The sequence below is a fragment of the Typopeltis vanoorti genome, chromosome 18, assembly GCF_054136105.1.
Source record: "Typopeltis vanoorti isolate ZY-2024b chromosome 18, IOZ_Tvanoo_1.0, whole genome shotgun sequence".
NCBI lineage: Eukaryota > Metazoa > Arthropoda > Arachnida > Uropygi > Thelyphonidae > Typopeltis > Typopeltis vanoorti.
Window position 1 is genome coordinate 51,248,509 of NC_143566.1, and position 20,376 is coordinate 51,268,884.

The 20,376-nt window shown below is 35.7% G+C and overlaps 1 protein-coding gene across 1 annotated transcript in view; it reads left to right on the forward strand.

Annotated features, from left to right (window-relative positions):
• Spt5 (Transcription elongation factor subunit Spt5) overlaps positions 1–20,376 on the forward strand; it is a 428,434-nt gene that overhangs the window by 344,791 nt on the left and 63,267 nt on the right. The window contains 1 exon segment of the mRNA XM_090408290.1: positions 6,980–7,104. Coding sequence (XP_090264416.1) covers positions 6,980–7,104 — 125 coding nt within the window.

Below are 20,376 nucleotides of genomic sequence, written 5' to 3' on the forward strand. Positions count from 1 at the left end.
AATAACTTATGTAACAAATTTGATATGAATATCAACAATAACAAGACGAAGAGTATGAAAATTAGATGAATCCTGAATGGAGAACCTATAAAACAAGAGAAATATTTTAGCTCTTTTAGGCAAAATTTTTACTGAAGGTGGCAAATTAAATATAGCAGAGAGGTAGCTTGAATAAATTTATATTCTTCGAAGGGAGAAATTCATCAAACAATACAAGACAATACCCAAACCAGTTTTGAACTTAATGAACTGAGATGGATTAGAAATAATACATTTGATCAGAGACTGAGGATTACAGATATGTAAATTCCAAGATCAATTAGGAGAGTGATTAGATCGCATCATTGGCACAATCATATTAAAAATGTAGAAGTAAGTTAGCAAGCAGCTAGACGTTGTTAACATTCAAGAATTTGTGGGTAGTGTTAATCACAGATGATATTCTCTTCAAAACAGAATGGAAAAGGAAAGGAAAGGATAGCAAAACAGGTGTTTTATGCCAGGATGAAAGGTAAAAGATGCTTGTGGTCCCACAGAAGTTCTACTAAGGTAGAAGTAGAGGAATTTTTTGAGGCTTTAGAGAAAGCAACTGACATAATGAAAAATAAAAATTTGGTCATTGTCGGGGATTTAAATAGCAGAGTAGGAAGTGATTGTCAGACATACAAAAATGTTTTGGGAAAATTTGGAGAAAAAAGCCAAGCTAATAATAATGGCAAATACCTGTTGGATTTCTGCTCAGGACATGGACTGGTTATTACTAACACCATGTTCCAACATAAAAATGTGCACAAATTCACATGGAGAGAAGAGGCAAAGAATAAGAAAAGTATCATTGACTATGTTATTGTTTATAGTGATGTGTTCTTACTGGTGCAGGACACTAGAGCGTATAGAGGATTTGAAATTGGAAGTGATTCACCATTTAGTCTTTAGCAGGATGAAATTGAATTTCATATTGAAAAGAAGAATATGTAAGAAAGTTTTAAAGCGAATAAAAGTTGAGCAGCTCTCAGATGTGAACTGTAGACTAAAATACACAAACATCATTCAAGAAAAAAATGAAAGAGTTTAAGAATAGAAACCAAACCTTGGAGATTCAAGCCCTGAAGAAAAAATTCATCCAGAGAGGCAAAGTTGTGAGGTTGTCTGCAAGGATAAAAAATTCAGAGCCTTATGGTGGACACAGGAAGTTAAAGAGGCAGTGAAGGAAAAAAAGAAAGCATATCAAAAGTTCCTGGCAAATAAGTCAGCTTGTGCTCTTAGAGAAAACAAAGACAGATGTAAGAAAGCTGAACGCTGTGTAAAAACTAGATAAACAAAAGTCATGGGAAGACTTTGGTAAGAACATAGAAAATAAATTTCAAAAAGCTGCAAAATATTCTGGAGGCTGTTGAAAAAGCACAGAAATGCAGGAAAGAGTGCTATAGAAGGAATTAGAGATGATAAAGGTGACATGAAAACTGGAGAAAAAGTTGTCCATGATGTATGAAGTAATTAGTTCAAAAAATTGCTAAATGAAACAAGCAGTGATAGCACAGTGGTAAAAAAGCGCTCAACAGGCATGCATCAGGAATACATATCCATACTTGAAGTAGAAAAGACCATCAAAAAACTGAAATGTGTGGAAAGACGGTGGGAGTAGATAATATTCGACCAAAAATGCTCAAAGTATGGAGGCATAAAAGTATTACAGGCTGAACTGCATAGTTCAGAAGGCCTGTGGACAGAGGGATGAATTCCAGATAATTGGAGTAGAGCTCTCATAGTACCCATATATAAAAAGGGAAATAAAACTGAATGTGAGAATTATAGAGGTATTTTCCTGCTGAGTGTTCCTTGTAAGATTTATGCCAGTATACTTGAGAAACTGTTGAGAAGGATTGTGGAAGGGAAGCTTGGTGAAGAACAAGCTGGATTCAGGGATAAATAGATGCTGTCAGGATCAGATTTTAACTTTACGACAGATAGTTGAGAAATCTTGGGAATATAATAAAAATCTGTATTTAAGTTTTGCAGACCTGCAAAAGACATATGACAAAGTGCCAAGAGAAAAGCTATTCAAAACGCTACAGTTGTATGGTGTCAGTGGGGTATTATATCAAGCAATCTTTACGTTTTATTTGAGTTGTAAGTCAGCAGTTGGATTTGAAGGAAGTACAGAAGATGGTTTTATGTTAAATCTGGGGTCAGACAAGGATGTACATTATCCCCTCTATTATTCACTATCTATAAGGATCACATTATGAAGAAAAGTGGTAAAGCTGATATCGAAATTGGAGATGTTAATCTAAGCTCTTTACTTCATGCAGATGATGTTTTACTTTTAAATAAATCCAGTAGAAGTCTGCAAGATTCCCTGATTAAATTGAATAACTGTTGTAATAGATTTAGTATGAAGGTCAGTAATAACAAGACAATGACAGTGAAAATAAGCAGAAGCATTGAAAATATCAACTGCATTGTGAACGAAGAACCTATAGAACAAGTAAAACATTTCAGCTACTTAGGCATGATTTTTAGTGAAGATGGTAAATTAAATATGGAAATAGACAACAGAATCAACAAAGCTGGTATGGTAGGAAGTCAACTGAATAAATTTATATGGAATAAGAGAGAAATTAGTCAAATCACAAAATTAGCTGTATACAAGACGGTGGTGAAACCAATTTCAGCTTATGAATCTGAGAGTTGGGTTAGAAATAAAACACTTAACCAAAGACTGGAGACCACAGACATGAGCGTCCTGAGAAAGATTAGGGGTGTGAACAGATGGCATCAATGACAATATCTTATTAAAAACTACAGTAGTAGGAAAGAACTTAGCATTGTTAGCAGAGCTAATCTCAGGTGGTATGGTCACTTAAACAGAATGGGAAAGGAAAGATTAGCAAAACAAGTGTTCTCTGCCAGGTTGGCAGGAAAAAAATCAGTGGAAGATCAAGATATAGGTGGATTGATACAGTAAAATGTGCCTTAGAAGATAGAATTATAAGATCTAATAATGTTGGAGTCTTTGCAGGTAACAGATTGATTTGGAGGAAAATTGTAGATTGGAAGTCAGTAATGATGTAAGTTTTTCATGTAGTACTATCATATCTTGTACACCCCCTTGAGGGCACATATCAGGGATTTGAAGATGATGAGATGATAAAAGAATCATTTAAAAAAAAAAAATGCGTCACTGCACTGTGAATAGGACAATATATAGTAAATTTCCACTTATAAAAAAAAAAAAAAAAAAAAAAAAATACAATAGATAATAATCAGGAATTTGCATAAAAATGACATAATATTTCCCATAGAGGAGATAAATGAAGACCATCAGATCTGTTTAAGTTGAGATGGCATGTTCTGCTGGCTAGACTGCTCAGGTTCCAGATAGTGGATATAAGATTTATATTCTTCATGGCAGCTGAAGATCTGGTAGATACCTGCAAGGCTGAGCGGAGAAATCTGGTCATTAGGTGATGAAAGGAAGATGGAAATCTTCTTGGCAGGACAAAAGCAAAAGGATACTGTACTATTAAAAGGTTTTTTAACTTCACCCATTCAGAAATTCCTTTAATATATGGGAGTGGAATCCGAGTGATATCTTCAGGAGATCTATAGACTGGGGGTTTATTAAATCCATTTTTCATAAATGCTTATTTGATATAATTCAATTCTTACTGTATAAGGCCTTCAGTGGAACAAATATTATGAGCACAATGTAATAATGTTCTAATGGTTTCAACCTTTTGACTAGAATGATGACAAGTAGCATGGATATAACAATCAGTATGAGTTTCTTTTCTAAAAACTAAAAATTGTAAACCACCATCTGGTTATTGAAGAATTAAAATATCTAAAAAGGCTAGTTGATTGTTTTTCTCTGCTTCTAAGATAAACTGAATTATTGAATAAAGCATATTTATTTTTGAAATAAATAGTTTTAATTTGGATGATGAACCTTTCCATATTGCAAAAATATCATGCAGCAGAGTTCAGTAGTATTAAGAAAAAGAATGAGAGAGATAGAAAGGCCTCAGCTCTTTTATATCATCATGTAGCCAAAGGCTATCATTTTTCCTTTTTCATCAATCTCATGGCACCTGACAACTAAAAGACCAGTTGAAAATTAAAATCCAGAGATGACTGGTATCCAGGTGGTTGGCTTTATGTATGTTAACTGCCTTGAGTTGGCTTTCTCTGATTGCTTTCCAGTCATTGCTGCAGCTGATCATAAGCACAACAGTGAACTAAGTGGTAGAACCTTTTAAAAAATCTCTCAGAAAAGACAAAATTGTGTCTACTGAACTTATTAAAAAAATAACTCTAGAATTGTTGTATTATTAATGTTGTTACCATAGACCAGGGGTGGCCACAACGTAGCTCATGTGCTGCATGAAGCACCCGTCATGTGGTTCTTCACGTTCCACCAGACAAAAAATAAACAAAAAGAGAAGAGGAGACGACAAAAAAGAGGAACAAAATTAAAAAAAAAAGAGAGAAGAGGTAGAGATAAACAGAGTTAATAATAAAAAAGTTTAATTCAAAACACATTAAATGACGTTTACCTTGAACAATTAGAATAATTTTAAAGTAGAAACACAATAATTTTAGTTACTTATTTACTAGTAGAGTCCTTCCTTGTATCCATTTTCTTAGTAAGCTCCTTAAAATTAGGTGTAATTAGTCAAAGCATTTCTTACAAGCTTGTTACAATGTTAATCATTAAAAACAGATGTATATTTAGATTTAATAAATTTAAGAGTCGAATACAGCGCTTCACAGGAGTACGTGGTCCCAAAAATGGAAATCGATTTTCTGGCACATTGATTCAATTGTTGAATACCATTGGTCTGGAACTTGCTTCCAAAACTCAATTATGGAACATCCACTTTGCTTCACTAACTTCAGTCCTTTATCCTCTTGAAGTTCCAAAAGCTCCAGTTCTGCAGCTGTGACATCCATCACAACTCATTTTGAAATAGGACAACCGTGCTCAGGTACATTCGTGAGGAAAGGATTTTCCAAAAAAATGCAAATGTTGGCTTAAGTTCTTGAAGGTCGCAAAATCGATTGTTGATTTCTTCGGCCAGATCATTTAATTTACTAACATAAGATGCTGTTTCTAATGCCACTTCTGGCAAATTTGTCAGTATTTTCATCAGACAAACAAAGTGATTGAAAGTTTTATTTTCGAAGTCTCTCTGGAAAAGTTACAGTTTGTTTGCTTTGGAAGCTTAGCATGGTCTGTGCGAGATCGGTTATTAGTTTTTCTTTCCCTTGAAGTGAAATATCTGTAGATGTTGGAAAACATCGGTGAAAAATGCCATGTCTAACAACCATTGAGTGTCTTCGAGATGAGGAAAAAATTTCTCCTTCTCTCTGAGAAACTGTTTGATTGGGTCTAACAACAACAACAAAAAAAAATGTTTAATACATTGCTAACTGAGAGCCACCTTACTAAGCTAAACCATGATACATCATTAGGAATCTTGTTACAATTCAACTCACCGAGAATGCTTTTGAATTGTTGTGTGTTTTAGCACTTGAATGAATAAAATTGACAATTTAGAACTACTTCCATTATGTGTTCAAATTTAAAACACTTGACAACTAGATGTTCCCTGGGAATAATGCAATGCACAGGTAGGAAAGCAGGATATGATTAATTGTTTTCAAGGAGTCCATGAACCCTTTAGTTTTACCCCTCATAGCTGGAGCACCATCAGTTGCAATGCTGATGAATTTTTTGCGCGATACCAAAGCTTTTGTAAGTGCAACATTGAGAGCTTCTTTGATGTCAGAGCTACATGCTGTATCTTTTAACGCTGTCAAGTCCAATAGCTCTTCCTTGATGTCCAGGTCGTGAGATACAATGCGGACAAATATAATTAGTTGTGGTTTGTCCTTAATAGCTGTAGATTCATCCAAAGCCAGACTAAATGCAGCACAGTTTTGCAAGGTTATGTTGTAAGTTATTTACAATGTCAGCACCTATCATGGAAATTCTCCTTTCAGTTGTATGCCTGGAGACTGGCATGTGTTCAATCAGTTTGAGTTGTTTTTTTATTATCCGGGTCTAAAACTGAAATTATTTGTGCAATATTCTTGACAAATTCTCCTTCCGTGTATGGATGTTTTGCCTGTGCAATATTAAACACTAAAATAAAACCAACCTCAGTAGTAGCATTAGCCTCTTTAGTAAACACGGACATCAATTTACTCTGACCATGGAGTTGTTCTTTCAAAGTTGAAGTTTAGTTTGCCTCAGATCAAAGCCAAGAGGAAATTCTTTACTAAAATTACTGTGATGCTTGTCATAATGACGCTTGAGATTGCTGGTTTTGAATTGCGCAAGTGTTATTTGGCACACAAAACGACAAAGCACACATTGGTTTGCTTTGTCGTTTTACAAAAATAAACTCTTCTTCCCACTCTGGCCTAAAACTTCTGTGTTCCTCTTCACATTTACGTTTTTTATGCGACATTTCTAAGCACTTGAAAAAGATTTCAACGATAACAGGCGCTGTCAGTGGACTCACACAACACTATGTTGAGGAATACCGATAGATGAGCGCCAGAAGTCTAACGTGTTGTGGCAGGCAGACATAGCTTCTATATCCCCACCATTCACCTTACCATGTGCACATTCACTTACTCCGTACCATCCCATCAGTCAAAGGTTGTGGCTCTTCTAAGTCTTATTGGAATTATTTTGGCTCCAAAAAGACATGTAGTTGGCCACCCCTGCCATAGACAAATGCTATTATAGAATGCATCTTTTTGGTAATTGTCTCTAATCATTCCTGTTTATACAAAGAGATAGTTTTAACCCTTTGAACTATTCAAAATATTAATTTTGGATTACACAGTAATAATATTAGTAGTACAGTTATTTCAATATATAAATTACACTATAGTGCTATAATTCATTTTAATACATAATGTTATATGAAGAGAAAAATCACAAACTGGTTGTTTTTAATAGTGGTCCCACCAAGGGCGGATTATCAAGTTATAGCCGTACTCCTGTCTATGGTAGTCAGACTCCAATGTATGGTGCTGGATCAAAAACTCCCATTATATATGGATCTCATACACCTTTATATGATGGTAAGAAAAAAATAAATGAAATTTTAATATTTGCATTAGAGATCTTACTTACACTTAGGAAATCTAAGTTAATTTGGATTGTTCAAAGTTGGTATTAGTATTTTTTATTTATTATTTGCAACAGTTATGGTTCTTTATCAAAAGGTTAATTGCACTCGCTGTTCGCTTTTTAGAATTCAAAAGACTACAATGAATAGTATCTTATTTCTTTATGTTTCTGTCAGGTAAGTTCTTATTAATATATGCAATTTCGATTACATAAGAAAACAAAAATCTGAAATTGTAGTACCTCGTATACAGTTAATTTGAAGCTGTACAAAGTATATTTTCTTATGTGAATGTGTGAATATTTTTCCATATAAATTCCATAGTTTTAATTTTTCAGGAAATGACAACATATACTAGAATATTAATTAAAAACTTTAATCAGTACCTTCCTATATTTCGACAATGCTACAAAGCCATCTTCAGGGATCACAAAACGATATGTGCATGCTGGCACTCACACTATGCAAATGAGACTGAAGAAAGGCAGCTGAAGTCAGTCCTAGTGGGCTGAATTGGGTTGTCTTGCAGTTGGGCCAATGACTTTAGAATGTAAGCTTCTCAAATTTTGAGCAGTCTCATGCACCCAAATTTGTTGAGGTTTGGGAAGTTTTTCAGAGCTGAGGCTGATTCAAGGAACAATCTTTCGTACTTGTACTGAAAAATCTCTCGTGATAAATTTTATTAATTCAATTTTCGAGATCGATTTTACAGAGGTTTCTGAACATATAGAAATTATAATGTAATAAAATGAATGCTATATGTCTACTGTTAAAATGCATAATTTAATGTACATTGGAGTATATGTAAAATTGAAAGTAATAGAGGATTAAACCAGATTATAGCAATCACGAAGTAAAAACAATAGTTTGCAAGGTCTTGCGAACATAGAATATGCGCCCAAGAACGGAGGGAGCCGAAGTGACGCAATCGTGCTGACGGGTAATCCTGGAAACTACAGCATGGAGAACAAAGGATTTGCAACAATATAAAAGCGGACTAAGATGGTCTCTAGGGGCTCTCGGTTTTTGTTGTCTCTAGATTTTGGTTCCAGGTACATGACTTCTGAAAAACTTCTACAGCAGAACCTCCAGGATCGTCCAGGCAACAGCCAGTACCCAGGAAGAAGAAGCAACATTAAGCTAACTAGCTGAGCTTTGTTCAAGTTGATTGAACTGTGTTTGTAAAAAGTCAATGGAAGTAAGCACAATTTTGTTAATGTCTTGAAAGCTTACAACTGAGAATTGTATGTATGCTTACAGGGAATTGGTAGTATTTAGTTAGGTAATAAGTTATGGTAATGAAAAGGAGGAAGAATGTTATCTTATACATGTAGTGAATGAAGTTTAGCTAAGTGTAACATAAGAAGCAGCTACATGTCTAAGTTAGATAACTAAGCATTGTGACAGAGTTAACTAAGTGTTGTGTGCATAATGTTCAGTTGTGTATTTTGTATGTAAAAGGCCTTAGAGAGTTAATGTCTGCTATTTGTTTGTGTAACTATCTTGCCTGATCTATTGCCAAGCACTGTCTCCAAAAACATTAGTGAACCTGCATGCTTGTTTGATTAAGAATCACCATGACTAGCTATAAAGGATTGTGCATATTAAGTTTGATTTCTGCATATGTTCCATACCTAAATTCTCAAGCTATATATTTAGAATGCTGCAGTCATTAAACAAATAAATTTTTCTAAATTGCATAGTTTGAGAGTTGGTACCCTGTTTATCGTTGATAGACTAATGACAAAGGTCATCTAATAACAGTGGGAACATAAAGGAAATTATAAGGGATTAAAAGCGAGGTCTATCTTAGGCAGATTTTTGTCTTATTAGCGTAAAGTAGAAGAGGTGAGTTAAGCCTAAAGCACACGTGTAAAGGAATAACAAATGGCACATCCACAATATCTTAAATATTCATAACATAATAAAGAATATTTTTATAGTACTTGCTGCAGTGTAATAAAGTGGCCTTCTTCCAGCATATTTTGTGGTGGGTGTCCAATGCATGGTTAGCAAGACCTGAGTGGCTGTAGTAATGGAACCAGATGTAGTCCTTGTGTTTGGATATCCTGATATTGGCTGTCCTGCCTGTTTGGCCGTATTCTAGTATATGTTGTCATTTCCTGAAAAATTTGAAGCTATGTATAACCAACATATAAGCTTATCTACATATAAATTCCAGGTTGTAAATCTGTCATGGTACATTAGTGCTGTGGGGTTAGTAATCTTGAAACTCTGCTTTAAAGGATCAAGCATAAAACTCTAATAGGGATCTAGTAAACAAAGTTATCTCATATTGGATGATTAAATTCATTTAGCACTGAAAAACCTTCACAGATATTTGCACTATCTGACAATGGAATTCAAACCTACAGCCTATTAAACAGAAAATACAGATACTGTCCACTTGGCCAACCAGGCTGGCATGTAGAAGTGAAATAGGAAAAAAAAAAAAAAAAAACGCATGAAAATAATCTCTGAAGAGCACATTGTGCTTGATGAGTTTAAAAAAGCAACAATGCTGCTAACACTGTAAAAATGTGCAAGAAGTGTATGGTGATAATGTTTTGAACATATGAAAGTGCCAGTGATGGTTTCAAAAATTTCGACAAGGGGACTTTTGTTTGAAAGATTCCGCTCACTCTGATTGCCCTGTTTCTCTCAATAATGATATGCTGGAAGCTGTGATTGAAAGAAATGCCAATTCAACTGTTGAAGATTTAGCAAAAGATCTTAATTTATCATCATTAGTCGACTATCCATCATTTGCAAGAACTTGGAATAATGTCTAAGCTCAGCAGGTGGGTTCCTCATGAATTGATGAAAACAATCGAAAGAACACGTCAACATCTGCACTGCTCTTCATTCTCGGGAGGTTCAATCTCCATTTTTGTGACGTGTAGTCACCAGTCATGAAAAGTGGATACTTTACAAGGCAGTGGGTTCATTCAGGGGGAAACAAGCTAAACCTCAGCCAAAACAAGACCTTCATCCTCAGAAGGATTTGTTAAGCATTTGATGGGATATGGCCGGTATTATATGCTTTGACCTCTTGTCACAAAACCAAGCAATCACAGCTGAAGTATACTGTGAACAACTCGATCGATCGAATGAAAAACTGAAAGAAAAGAGGTGTTCTCTGGTCATTCAAAAGGGTGTTGTTTTTCACCATAATGACACATGCCTTCATAGTGCAAGAATTACCTGTACCAAGATTGAGGAACTCGACTGGGAAAAGCTTCCATATCCTCTGTATTCTCCTGATCTTGCACCGTCAGATTACCACCTGTTTTGAAGTTCGCAACATTTCATTAATGAAAAACAATACGATACATTAAACACTGAAATTGAGTCTATGCGACTTCTTTGTCTCCAAGCTTCCCGAATTCTATAGAAATGCCGTTATGCAGCTTTCACAATGTTGGAAGAGCATTATTGAGTCAAGTGATTTAAATTAGCAAGTGATTTATTTTTTATATCCTTTCAAAATTTAATGTTAAAAATGATGTTACTTTTGGAATGACCTGATATATACTTAGGAGCAGTGGTGAGATACGGAAATTTTAACAAAGGGCTCGCATCGTCGAGCAAAAAAAAAAAAAGCCGAACTCAGCCCTTATAACATTTATATTGCGACTTTGTAGAGCTTCTGACAGATATGGTAATTCCTGTAGGATATCAATCATTAATGCTAATGATTAATACTAGATCTTTTAAAAATTCCAAATTGAGAAGTCGGTTTAAAAAGCCCTTATATCGATGCAAAATGCTTGCATAAAGCTGGGTAATTTCTCCACAAAGCAAGAGCCATTCATAAACTGCAAACTGCCCATCGTGGTCCAAACACACGACTGATCTTTAAAATTTCGATACCAAGATCTTTTGCAATCGTATTTAATTCTCATTGATTTTTTGGTGATTGATGATAAAAAGCATATAATTTATCTATAAATATTTCAAAATGATTTATTTCTTTAATGTTTTTTATCGAATCGTCTAATGCTAAGTGTAAACGATGAGCGCAATGCCAAGCCACAACGTTGGGAAATTTTTCTAGAAGTTTGATTGCAACACCTGATTTGTTTCCTAACATTACGCTAACTCCATTAGAACAAAATGCAATGAAATCATTTTTTATATAGTTATCAGAAAATCCATATGAATTTGAAGTAGCAATTATAACAAGTTAACAAGTGTCATATGGGTAGTGGCAAAGTGAAAAAGAAATGAAAGAAAATATTCTACCATTATGTGCTACACAGGCCACTCTCAGTCAGGAGGTTGCATTCATAGTACAAAGAGATGTGCATCAGTATCAACTATGAAAGACATTATGCTAATGAGGGTGCGTGTGCTGAAAAGTTGTGACAATCACCATGAAGGAATTGAGTTAGAACCATATAACTTACACATTATTAAACAAATAAATTTTTTTTTTTACACTTCTTACACTTCTTACAATGCTGCTGCATCATTTGCAATCCTCTGAGAAAAAATTATTTTCCTTGTTGCACAAACCAGTCCTCACCTGTGGATATGACTTCGTGCTTAAGGGTCAAAGCTGTATAACTGAGAGGAGACCTCCACATAGCCTTTAAAGGAATGCGGAGAACCGACCAGGGCTTCTGACCTAATATTTAATCCTCACCTTCTCGTGGTGCACCCTGTTGGGTATCTACTTGAATACTAAACGAATGAGGAAGGGCTGGCAATTTGGGATTTAGCCGACCAAATTGTATTCTTATTGGTAAACCAAAATAAAAAATGATGGTACGACATGACAAAATTTCATGCCGGCTGGGGTGTCGCCAGGTTAAACAAGGCCCCCGTTGTTTTCGCCGGGGAACCAGGACGAACAGCGAAAAGTCAGCTACTGGAACAAATCTGAAAACACACCCCAACTCAACATCACCAGAGTTAAAGATCGGTACTATCAACATAAGAAGCCTGAATGGCAAAGAAATGGAGCTAGCTGAGGAATTAGATAAGTACCAGATCGACATAATAGGGGTGACTGAAACAAAAAAGTCAAAAACTGATGAGATGTTTCTGTGCAATAAATACAAAATGTTATATTCAGGCAATGAAAATCAAGGAAAAGAAGGAGTAGCCATAGTATTCAACATAACGGGGCTAATCTTCTTGAAATGGCAGTCAGTCTCAAGTAGAGTAATGTGGGCAAAATGAGAATGGGGAACTGGACAATGAGACTTATTTGTGCCTATGGTCCCACAGAAGGTTCTACTAAGGTAAAAGTGGAGGAATTTTTTGAGACTTTAGAAAAAGCAACTGACAATGAAAAAGGAAAAGTTTGTCCTTGTTGGGGATCTAAATAGCAGAGTAGGAAATGATTGTGAGACATACAAAAATATTTTGGGAAAATTTGGAGAAAAGAGCAAAGCTAATAATAATGGCAAATATCTGTTGGATTTCTGCTCAGGACATGGACTGGTTATTACTAACACCATGTTCCAACATAAAAATGTGCACAAATTCACATGGAGAGAAGAGACAAAGAATAAGAAACGTCTCATTGACTATGTTATTGTGGATAGTGATGTTTTCTCCCTGGTGCAGGACACCAGAGTGTACAGAGGACTTGAAATTGGAAGTGATCACTATTTAGTCTTGAGCAGGATAAAATTGAATTTCATATTGAAAAGAATAACATGCAAGAAAGTTTTAAAGTGAATAAAAGTTGAGCAGCTCTCAAATGTGAACTGTAAACTAAAATACACAAAGATTATTGAAGAAAAAATGAGAGAGTTTGAGAACAGGAATAAAACCTTGGAGATACAGTGGAAAACTCTGAAGAAAACATTGATTGATTCTGCCGGAGAGGCATGTGGTGAGGTTGTCTGCAAGGATAAAAAAATCAGACCTCCCTGGTGGACACAGGAAGTTAAAGAGGCAGTGAAAGAAAAGAAGAAAGCATATCAAAAGTTCCTGTCAAATAAGTCGGCTTGTGCTCTTAGAAAATACAGAAACAAATGCAAGAATTCTAAACACTGTGTAAAACTAGCTAAACAAAAGTCATGGGAGAACTTTGGCAAGAATATAGAAAATAAATATCAAGAAGGTAGCAAAATATTCTGGAGGTTGTTGAAGAAGCTTAAGAATGGGGGAAAGAGTGCTGTAAAAGGAGTTAGAGATGATAAAGGTGACATGAAAACAGGAGAAAAAGATATCCTTGAAGTATGGAGTAATTACTTTGAAAAACTGCTAAATGAAACAAGCAGTGATGACAGTACAATGGTAAAAAACACTGACCAGGCATGCACTCAGGAATTCATATCCATACTTGAAGTAGAAAAAGCCATCAAAGGCCTGAAATGTGGAAAGGCAGCAAGAGTAGATGATATTCGACCAGAAATTCTGAAGTATGGTGGTATAAGAATCTTACAGTGGCTGCACTGCATAGTTCAGAAAGCCTATGCAGAGGGATGATTTCCCAATGATTGGAATAGAGCTCTCATAGTATCATATATAAAAAGAATGTGAGAATTACAGAGGTATTTCCCTACTGAGTGTTCCTGGCAAGATCTATGCTAGTATACTTGAGAAACGGTTGAGAAGAATTGTGGAAGAAAAGCTTGGTGAGGAACAAGCTGGATTCAGGCCAAATAGAGACTGTCAGGATCAGATCTTCACTTTACGACAAATAGTCGAGAAAGCATGGGAATATAACAGAGATCTGTATTTAAGTTTTGTCGGTTTGGAAAAAGCATATGACAAGGTGCCAAGAGAGAAGCTATTCAATATGCTACAGTTATATGGTGTCAATGGGTCATTATATCAAGCAATACTTAGTTTTTATTTGTGTTGTAAGTCAGCAGGTAGAATTGAAGGAAGTACAGGAAGATGGTTTAATGTTAAATCTGGTGCGAGACAAGAATGTACATTATCCCCTCTGTTATTCATTATCTATATGGATCACATTATCAAGGAAAGTGGTATTAAACATGATATCAAAATTGGTGATGTTAATGTCAGCTCTTTGCTTTATGCAGATGATGTTATACTTAATAAATCCGTTACAAGTCTGCAAGATTCTCTGACTAAATTGAATAGCTGTTGTAATAGATATGGTATGAAGGTCAGCAATAAAAAGACAAAGACAATGAAAATAGGTAGAATCATTGAAAATGTCAACTGTGTTGTGAATGGAGAACCTGTGGAACAAGTAAAACATTTCAGCTACTTAGGCACGATTTTTACTGAAGATGGTAAATTAAATATAGAAATAGACAACAGAATCAGCAAAGCTGGTATGGTGAGAAGTCAATTGAATAAATTCATATGGAATAAGAGAGAAATTAGTCGGAACACTAAATTAGCTGTATACAAGACAGTGTTCAAACCAGTTTTAACTTATGGATCTGAGAGCTTGGTCAGAAGTAAAACACTTGACCAAAGACTAGAGACTGCAGATATGAGATTCCTGAGAAAGATTATAGGCGTGAACAGATAGTATGAATGGCAATATCATATTAAAAACGAGGATATTAGGAAAGAACTTGACATTGTCAACACCCAGGAATGCGTTAGCAGAGCTAATCTCAGGTGGTATTGTCACTTAAACAGAATGGGTGAAGAAAGATTAGCGAAACAAGTGTTCTCTGCCAGGTTGGCAGCAAAACGACCTAGACGAAGACGAAGATATAGGTGGATTGATACGGAACAAAGTGCCTTAGACGATAGAAATATAAGATCTGATAATGTTGGAGTCTTGACAAGTAACAGACTGATTTGGAGAAAAATTGTAGATAAGAAATTAGTATCACCCCTTGAGGGTACATGGCAGGAATTTGATGATGCTGATGATTGTGGTAAATTTTGTTCCTTTCAAGTGTTTCTCTAAATTTCGGAATAGGAAATAATCAGACGGAATCAGGTGAGGCAGACATTGAAAGCCAAAGTTGTGTAGTGTCTGTTAGGTTTCATGAGCAGTGTGAGCACATGCATTGTCCTGCAAAGCAGCATGCGTCTGCTCAGTTTCTCTGCAGCATTTTTCCTTCGGAGCTGTTGAATAAACTGCTGCTGTAACAGTTTCACCTTTTTTGATGTACTTAGTAAGGATTACACCATCCATATCCCAAAAGACAATGGCAAGAACTCTCCCTGCTGAATTTTGGGTTCAGAACATCTTTGGCCATGGAGAACCTTTGTGTCTCCACTCCATTGACTGTTCTTTGGTCTCTGGGTCATAGTTATGAAGCCATGTTTCATGAACAGTCACAATACAACCAAAAAATTTGCACCTGATTTCTCAAAATGACTCAAAACTCCTTGAGATAACAGCACACGTTTTCTCTCTCTCTCGCTCTCTCTCTCTCTTGGACAGCATTCAAACATTTGGGTGCCCAGTTTGCTTAGAGCTTCATCATGTCCAGATGTTGGTGGATAATGATCCCAACTCATTCTCTGAATATCCCCAGAGTCTGCAATGTTTTTGGTTGGTATTAATCTATCATCAAGGATCATGGCATGCACTGCATCGATGTTTTCAGGTATGATCACTGTGGAAGGTCTTCCTGACCGGGGGGGGGCATCTGGCAACTGTTGGATATGCTGGAGCACAGTCTCCTAAAATCATCACACCAAGTTTGGTGAATCTCAGATGCGGACTTTTCTTGCAACACAAAAAACTTGATGACAGCTCGCACCTCTCTCTTTGAATTTCTTCTAAACCTCTGACATGGCTTCTTATATATTCTAAATGAAAAAGAACAAATTATTATATTTTGATGAAACATGAGGGATAAAGGGCTTTAAGATATGTTCTTTCTTGTGGTTATATTAGTTGCTTTGATATCATTTTGTTCTAGGTGTTTATCAGAACTTTTTAGTCTATCCCCCCCCCCCCTGCTCATTGCATGTACAAAGTTCCATAACAGTGGTTTAGCTAGAGAAAGAAAATTTACTTCTTCTTGAAAAAAAGCTGCTGAAATGATTTGTAGATAGGCATGAAAAAGATACAAATATGTCAGCAGAAATTATTGATGAGAAGGCTCAGAGAATACTGTTTGATTAAAAGAAGATCCAAGTTGCACACATTTGAATTTAAATCAAGTTATTGACAGTTCAGGTGCTGTAAGCAAAGAACTTGGATCAAATCACTACCAATCTGGGTAGTGGCCCTTCCCATGATGCATAGCATTATACATACCCCAAAGGATGTGTGCTTTACATTAAGCCTCTATATACAAGTAGCTTAGTTGTGAAGATACTTCATGCACAAACTTTGTTTACACTTAGATAAAGGATTAAACAATAATATAATTTCTGAGTAACTTTAATTTATAACCATGTGAAATAAATTTCTACATCCATTTAATATTTTTAAACTGCTTATCTAAAACATTATTAAAAGTATTCATGATGATTCTGATATTATTTTACATTAAACAAAGAAACAAAATTAAATAAACTTATAGTAATTCAATAAACTAAATAAACTGTTCATACTGCAGTCTGAAGCTTGCAGAAAAGATAATAGATTAACTTCTTCAATAGACCTTGCTGTTTGTGGAGATCATATTCCTGGAAAACTGATACACAAATGAAAGATTGGAAACATGGATTAGTTTCTTGATTTGCAAACTCGGTTTTTTTATTTGTGCGCTATGAACTTGCCCATCACCGGGGCACAAAAATTACCAACATGTGCACAGCAAAGCATATTTTTCTAAATGCTATCTTCTTCTTCTGCAGCTTGTCCCATTTAAGTGGGGTTGCTGTTTTTGGTGAGTCTCCTCCACATCCTCCTGTCTTGGGCTGTAACCACATCCAAGTTCTTCATCCTCAAGTCCTCCACCAGCTCCCTCCATCTCTTCTTTGGCCGCCTGCACTTCCTCCTCCCCTGCACATCCATCTGCATGACCTTTCTTCCCACATATTTGTTCTTCCTCTTCATCACATGACCAAACCATCTCAACCTTGCCTCCTGTATCTTCACTCCTAAGTTCATAACTTTCACCATTCCCCTCACATAGTCATGTCTCAGACGATCCTTTCTGGTCACATTGCACATCCACCTAGGCATTCTCATCTTTGCTATCTCCATTCTGCTGATGTTATTTTTCCTCAGGGTCACAGTTTCCATAGCATACATCATAGCTGGTCTCACTACTGCCCTATAGATTTTGCCTTTTAAATTGATTTTTCTAAATGCTATGAGATGTGAAAATACCCAATGCAGTACTTTATAAGAATTAAAGCCTCTTATCATATGGAGCAAAACTGCCAGCCTGATGGCAAGTCAATAGTGTCTCAACCCTCCAACTTATATGCCTACATCCTGCTGTGGTGTGGGCACTTATTAATGTCATGAAGTGGGCAATGACTATCAATGGCTAATGAAAGACCACTATATTGCTTATTAGAAGCATGAAGCAGGCATGAAAAAATATGTTTAATATCTGAGCATGGACTTCAAAATTATTTAACCCTCAACCTATGTACACCACTAAAGCTTTATTTATATTTATTTGTTTAAGTGAATCCCACCACAAAATCTTTGAGAATTACAGAGCATTGTGCAATAGGTTTACAAACCTTTGTAAGTGGGATTCACACATAAAAAAAAAATATTGAAAACAATTGTCTCTGAAGAATGAGATGACTGATTTTATTTATTGAGTTTTTTAATTTCCTGTGTTCTTTATAAATCATCCAGTAGTTCCATTAGCAACCTAAATGGCTCTCTTGAACTTATACTTCCCTTCATTAAGTCATCCTTTTGGAAGAAATAATTAGCCATTTTAAGACCTTTCACCATGTCTTGATTTTGAGCTGAGTTCATACTTCTGAATTCTCATTCACTATTGCAACAGGCCTATTCAAGTTAGTTGCCTCTTTGCAATTTGATCCTGTCAATATCAGCCTCTTCAAAATGCTGTCTGACTTCTTTGACTAATTTCATGATTCACTTCAGTTTGTCAGAGATATCAGGAAATACATTGAAATCATAAACTAACTCATTCCGATTTTTTTTTTTTTGACATGTATAGAGTGAAAGGTTGTGTGATGAGATGTTGCTTGAATAGCTATGGCTATTGTCCAGAGTTCTCTGGTGTTGCGAATAGTGTCAGCAGTGTCTCATTTCCAACATTCATTACTCCTCTTTATTATTATTATTGTATGGGCACCTCCAGCCCGAGGACTCATGAGACCCACACAATCTGTCATACCTCTCCTTGAATCCATTATCAGACAGAGCACTATCAACTGACTCTGGCAACTCATTCCATTCATTCACAACTCTCCAAGTGAAAAATCTAGTCTTCCCATCCCTACTTATCACGCTTTTACTCAACTTCCAAGGATGACCACTTGTTCTCCCCTGTAGTCAGTGCTGAAACATTTCCCCTGCATAAATTATATAAAACCCTAAAATAACTTAAATATTTCTATCATATCCTTTCTTTTTTGTCTATTAACCAACTTCTGCAGCCACACATCCTCAACTCACTCACCATCTTGGTTGCTTGCCTCTGAATCCTCTCCACCACGTCCTCATCCCCAAGAAACCTAGGAGACCAGACCTAAGCACTATAATCCAGATTTGCATGTATCAAGGTCCTATAAAGAGGAATTATAACTTCCTTATCTATACTCGCCAGTGTGATACATAATATCATACTTCTTCAAAAAAAAGTGTGATATTATTGTCTTCTGCAAGATGTCTGTAGATGTAGTTTTCTCTGCTTAAATGTTAAATCATGATGCAAATACAGTTGAGTTTTATTTTAAATGAAATTCAGTATTGAGTTTTCAATACTGAATTTCATTTAAAATAGCATCAGACCTGTGGGACTTCAGTAAAGACTCTTCATTAGTATGTTATAATGGTGTTAAATCTTGAATAAAAGGGATTTTAGTAATATAATACCTTTTATTCAGATTTTACAAGTATACTAAATCTTGCTAAAATACTTGTATATCAATGAACAAACTTGGTGTAATTGTAATAGAAAAAATGTTTGTTTTTTTTAATTATGAATAATGTATTATCAATAGTTTTGTGTAAGAACAAAGGAGATTGTATTGTGGCTAAGTATGCCATAGTGAACAAAAAAATTCCAGACATGATTAAGATTAAGTCATGACCTCAGGCTGCTGTACACGTGCAGTGCAATGTTACACAGGGGTCTCCCATCTAATTGCACCGATAGATGTGGGTGTCGGGTGCAGAAAATTTACGGTACCCAGCGGACGATGACATAAGCAAAAATGAAGGTCATCAGGAGACTATAAAAATAGCAGTTCGCCATGTCGAAATGGGTCTTGTCTTGCCTTTTTCTTGGAGTACGAGTTTGAGTCGATCCAGTATGCATTCCTGTTTCGAGGTCACTTGGGGTTCTGACCTGAAGTTACGATGTACGCTGCGGCAGCAGAGTTTTGCTAACATCGTTGGAGATAATTTATAATTGCCATCGGAGGCCTGTGTTCCAGATAGAAAAATGCCGAGGGACTGACGCGACTAAGATAAGCTGTTTTAGAAGAATTTAGATGTCGAGTTTCCATGCCGCCAAGTTCCTGATGTCCGCTGATAATTAAGAAGGATCTCACAAGCCCCAGAAAAAGGTACCCCAGTTCAATGCTAAAGTCAAATGGGAACAGAAGGAAATTTCAAGGATCATTCAGAGAGGTACAGACTTCTGTTCAAGTAAGATCTTTTCATTGTTTAGCTAGAGAAGGTGTGACGGTGATTTAATTAAGGAACTTGATTTATGATACTTAAGGACTTTAGGCCTTATGCTGATAGTTGAGATATTTTGTTATATGTGAGAGAAGGTCTGGTAAAAAAATTTAAAGTGAAATATCATGTATTTTATGTTATAGCTATTGCCTAAGCCTGTGGAATATTATGTAAGATTAATCTGAGTATAACCAAGTTTAATGAGAGAAAATTATAGACACGTGGTCTTACTAGAATTGAATATGATGAGGAACTAATTTGTAAACGTAGTCATTAGTTATGATTTGAAGCATAGATGCTAATTTACTTAGTACTTAAAATTGACCCATTGTACATTTCATTGATGTTAAATAAATTGTTTTCGTGTTTAAATAACTTGCCTGATTTCTAATCCAATGCACTACTCATTAAACTCGAATCTGTGTGAGCCTTAAAAATAAATATTGTCACAACTGCATAACAGAAAATTTTAGTTGATAGATTTACTTAGAAATAAGAGAGAAAAGTTCCGTGTGGTTTGCT